The sequence below is a fragment of the Carya illinoinensis genome, chromosome 3 (assembly GCF_018687715.1).
Source record: "Carya illinoinensis cultivar Pawnee chromosome 3, C.illinoinensisPawnee_v1, whole genome shotgun sequence".
Classification (NCBI taxonomy): domain Eukaryota; kingdom Viridiplantae; phylum Streptophyta; class Magnoliopsida; order Fagales; family Juglandaceae; genus Carya; species Carya illinoinensis.
Genome location: NC_056754.1, coordinates 54,784,799 through 54,788,890, shown reverse-complemented (window position 1 = coordinate 54,788,890; position 4,092 = coordinate 54,784,799). Strand labels below are relative to the sequence as shown.

The 4,092-nt window shown below is 35.0% G+C and overlaps 1 protein-coding gene across 1 annotated transcript; it reads right to left on the bottom strand.

The window, feature by feature from the left end:
* Positions 1-2,200: 2,200 nt before the first annotated feature.
* On the bottom strand, positions 2,201-3,660 carry LOC122304978 (protein FAR1-RELATED SEQUENCE 5-like). Its single transcript, XM_043117236.1, has 4 exons — positions 3,498-3,660; positions 3,120-3,407; positions 2,673-3,008; positions 2,201-2,325 (listed from the first exon to the last, which is right to left on the bottom strand). The coding sequence occupies exons 1-4, from the start codon at positions 3,658-3,660 to the stop codon at positions 2,201-2,203; spliced, it is 912 nt and encodes a 303-aa protein (XP_042973170.1).
* Positions 3,661-4,092: the final 432 nt, after the last annotated feature.

Here is a 4,092-nt window from a genome sequence, read left to right as displayed (position 1 = left end):
AGAAAATGTATTTTAATGCTTTATGATAAAATATTAATTTTGAACCTTAATCCTAATTTCAAATTTTTAAGATATTTACAACATTACTATATGACTTTAATGTGAACTTGTTCCCTTCTTGCTCATGCTTGTTTCTTTGATGTGCTTGACTCCATTGTATAGACAACTTGAGCTTGAGACTTCTTTATTCTTTGAATTTATTTATTATCATCAAAATCCATGTGCAGATATATAATTATACAAAACTTGAAACCTTCGGTTCAACAAGAGTTACTGAAGGAGTTGGTGGCTCTTGTACGTGAAGCGGAAATAAGACGTTCACGCACATTATTCCGTGGGTTTTGGGCTTTAGCATTTGTTGTAGCATATTACTTGGTAATGCATAAGTAATTTCATATTAGTGTTAGAATTTAGTTGCTTCTGTATATGTAATGTTTATTATATATTAGTGAAACTTGTGAACCATGTAGATTGCACCTAAAACGTCTACTTTTACCATGCCCGTGTATTTTTTGTGATCCATTTCTTGTTAGAATGGAAATGATTTATGGGATGGATGTTTTAGTTATGTCAAAGTTGAAGTTATTTTGTATTGGAAAATGATAGAATGCTTGGAAATGATTCATGCGGCCAGTGGGAATTTAATATCAAAACATGTAATATTTTGCATTCAGTTTTGGTAAATTATATGGCTAAAAATGCCAACTTATATTTTATTACAAGTTCCATGCATCCTGCGTATAATAACAAGGCTGGAAATAAGTTATATCAATTCAAATTTAACCATCCTGTGTAAATTTGTCGATTATGTCTTGCCTAATTTTCTATTATTCTGTAAATAACAAGCCTGCTAGCACAAGATAGAAATCTTCAAGAATTTAAATCATCTAACTGTTAGAATTTCTCCGAACGGGTCAACAAGAGTTTTGGTTTAGCACCAAAATAATCAGCCCACATTTTTTCATTCATTTAGTTAGTGAAAAACATACAGAGCTATTGCAAAACTCTAAATCCTGCATTACAAAATACAACCAATCCATGGACCTTTGACTGAATCAAATTCATGAGGACCTTTTAACACTAAATACAACCAAATTTGCTAGCAGATACGTACTCAAGCACTCCCATTTAATTCACTACACGTAGCTAGCTAATCACGTACAGAAAACCCTGCACCTTCAATATACTTTCTGTTAGCTAGTCATTTGGATTATATGCTGTAGTATGCTCGGATCCAGGGGTCAGCATGCTGTGCATTCATTAATCAGTACCTACACAACACAATCCGAATTTTTATTTAGATAAATTACATAAATAAATTGTTCAAATATTGCTCATATTTACTAGAAATTTCTGAAGGTGATATAATTCCTGCTTATAGTCTGTATAATTCAGATTTCATGTAATATTAGTACATTCATTCATAATTCCTGTAGCTCTACAAGTAATTAGGCCAAGCAACTTCAATGACTATTACTAATAATTCAAATACTCTATTACCAAGATTACCAAAGTATTAACACATTACGGGCAAGATTACCATTGAAGTTGAAACCCATTACGGGCAAGATTTTTTTCCATTATTCATTCCATTACAGGCAAGATTACCAAAGTATCAATCCATTACGGGCTTCAATAACCACATTACCAATAATGAACTTAAAAGTCGCTGACCATCTACCTGTTGTGATCCATCCAACCTAAAAAACATCTGTAATGAGTAATATCTGTTTCTTAGTGTAATGTCAATATTACAGTTCTCGCTAAAAAAATATTAGAATATTACTATTTCTTGACTCCCGATCATTGATTTTTGGCGCTGCCTTCAACATTTTTCAACAATTGAGTTGTTTTCAACAAGCTGGTGATAACATAACATACGTAAAAAAAATAAATCAACCCAATTTTTTTTTTCCACAAATAAGCTAGAAGAAAATAAAAATATTAGCAAAAGTTAATATACTTGCAACAATCCAACATCACACATATCTTTCTCAGACGGGCCAAATAAATTCCTGCGCGTATCCAGTAATGGTGTATCTCCTCCATCGCTCTAAAATAAAACAAGTAAGCAAACACATTATATATGGAATGAATTAATAACTTATAAAACCAAATATATGTGTATATTTATTTGTAAGTATCATAGTGAAGTACTTGTTTCCGTTTTCCCTTGACTGTTGCATTCTTCGCCTTCGTTTTAACTTTCCGCATCTCTTTTTCTATTATCGATGCTCTCCTCAGAGATGGTGGTCTGCCTTTCCCTCTTACTACTAGCGGACTGAGTACTTTCTGTGAACCCGCACATGTAACTGTCTTCGGTATCTAAGAAATAACATTGGAACCCGTGCATGTTCTTGATGGAGGTTCTTGGTTCTCACTATATAACTCAATTATTGAATACAACTTTTGTGTTGCATCCTCAGTATGTTGTTTTGAACCCGCAGTGTGAGTAATCATCTTATAACAGTTATTCAACAGAGTAGAATATCTGTTAGCATCTGCTCTTTGAGCCCCTGCGTCATAGCAACTGTCGATTAACGTGTACCTCCTCTTAATGTACCTCCTCTATCTGTCTAAAATATATTGATTTGGCAAAACTTTTATACCATTAGACTTAAATACAACCAAAATATGCCTGCACAATATGCCCCTCATCTGAAACAGCCTACATGAATACTTTGCAACTATATCCACCTCACTAAAGTCCACTGAATATGTAACTAGTTTAGTGAAGTCTTCCACATGAACTTCATCATCTACAAGATACGTCTTTACACCACCATCTCTCTTAAGTAACTCTGGGGCCAAATTTATAAGACATTGCAGTTCTGGCTGAACTTTTCTGAATTTTGCATTTGTGTATAAATTTTGAAACTTCTTTTCGATCAGAAATCTAGATATGCAGGGAATGGTGACGCTAAATGAGTGAAAGTCAGCTCTATTTTCATTCTCAATTTTCTTCTTCAATGCGTTGTCAAACTGGTTGAAAACTCTTTCAAGTTTGTCTTCGCATGAACATAATCATCAAAAAAAGCATTCATGATCTTGCTCCGCTGCGTTGTACTCATTCCTCTCCCAAAAAGAATCTTTTAAGAATGCCGGTACCTAATGCTCACGCTCAGTGTATAAACTTTTGAGCCAACTATTCTCCTCCAATTTGTAAGTGGTGATTAACTGCTCCCAAGAGCTTTCAAACTCTTCAACATTTTGGATGTCATACACGCATTTCATCAAAGTATTTTTCATCACACTTTTGTAGGCAGAATATGAGGAAAGCTTTTCAGGGACTTTTTTCAGGATATGCCACAAACAAAATCGATGTCGACTTTGTGAAAATATAATAGCAATAGCATTCTTCATTGCTCTATCCTGATCTATGATAATAGCTCTAGGAGCTATACCATCTATTCACTGTAACCAGGTCTTGAATAACCACACAAACGTTGTCGTATCCTCACTGGATATCAATTTTGCTCCTAAAAGAATTGACTGACCGTGGTGGTTTACACCAACAAATGGTGCAAATGGTATCCCATATCTATTCGTCAGATATGTGGTGTTGAATGTAACCACATCACCGAAATCTTCATAGGCTGCCTTACTATAAGGGTTTGCCCAGAAGACATTATTTAACCTCTCGTCGTCATTTAAATCCATGGACGCAAAGAACTCAGGATTCTTGTATTACATCCGTAAAAAATATTCCCGAAACGCTCCAACACTACCAGCGCCAAGTCGTAAATGTCTTGCCTTATCGATGTAATTCCGACAATCTTTTTCCAAAAAAGGGAGGTTTTCGAAACCTCCCGCACCAACGACAAGAGATTCGAACCTCTTATTCATTCAGATACCAGCCAGATCATTTTTATCTAAGACTCTTTTTACGGAGTCAGAAACTTCTCTATTATATCGAAAGAAGCGGGATTTTTTTGGACTGAGGCCGTGGTTATGAATGTTATTAACTGTTGTCAACTAATACTTTTCGTCAACTTTTAAGACATCAATCTTCGCCTTATACTTCGTTTTTTCTGTCGGACGTGGCCGGGCAACATTCAACGTCCTATTACGGGCTTTCCCACCACGGGCACA

What these genes read in the sequence shown, in the direction of transcription:
- LOC122304978 (XM_043117236.1), bottom strand. Translation starts at nt 3,660, where the DNA reads ATGGATTTAAATGACGACGAGAGGTTAAATAATGTCTTCTGGGCAAAC. An exon ending in TGTTGGTGTAAACCACCACG is followed by an intron (nt 3,408 to 3,497) that starts GTCAGTCAATTC and finishes TACAGTGAATAG; the next exon opens with ATGGTATAGCTCCTAGAGCT. An exon ending in CAAAAGTTTATACACTGAGC is followed by an intron (nt 3,009 to 3,119) that starts GTGAGCATTAGG and finishes GTTCATGCGAAG; the next exon opens with ACAAACTTGAAAGAGTTTTC.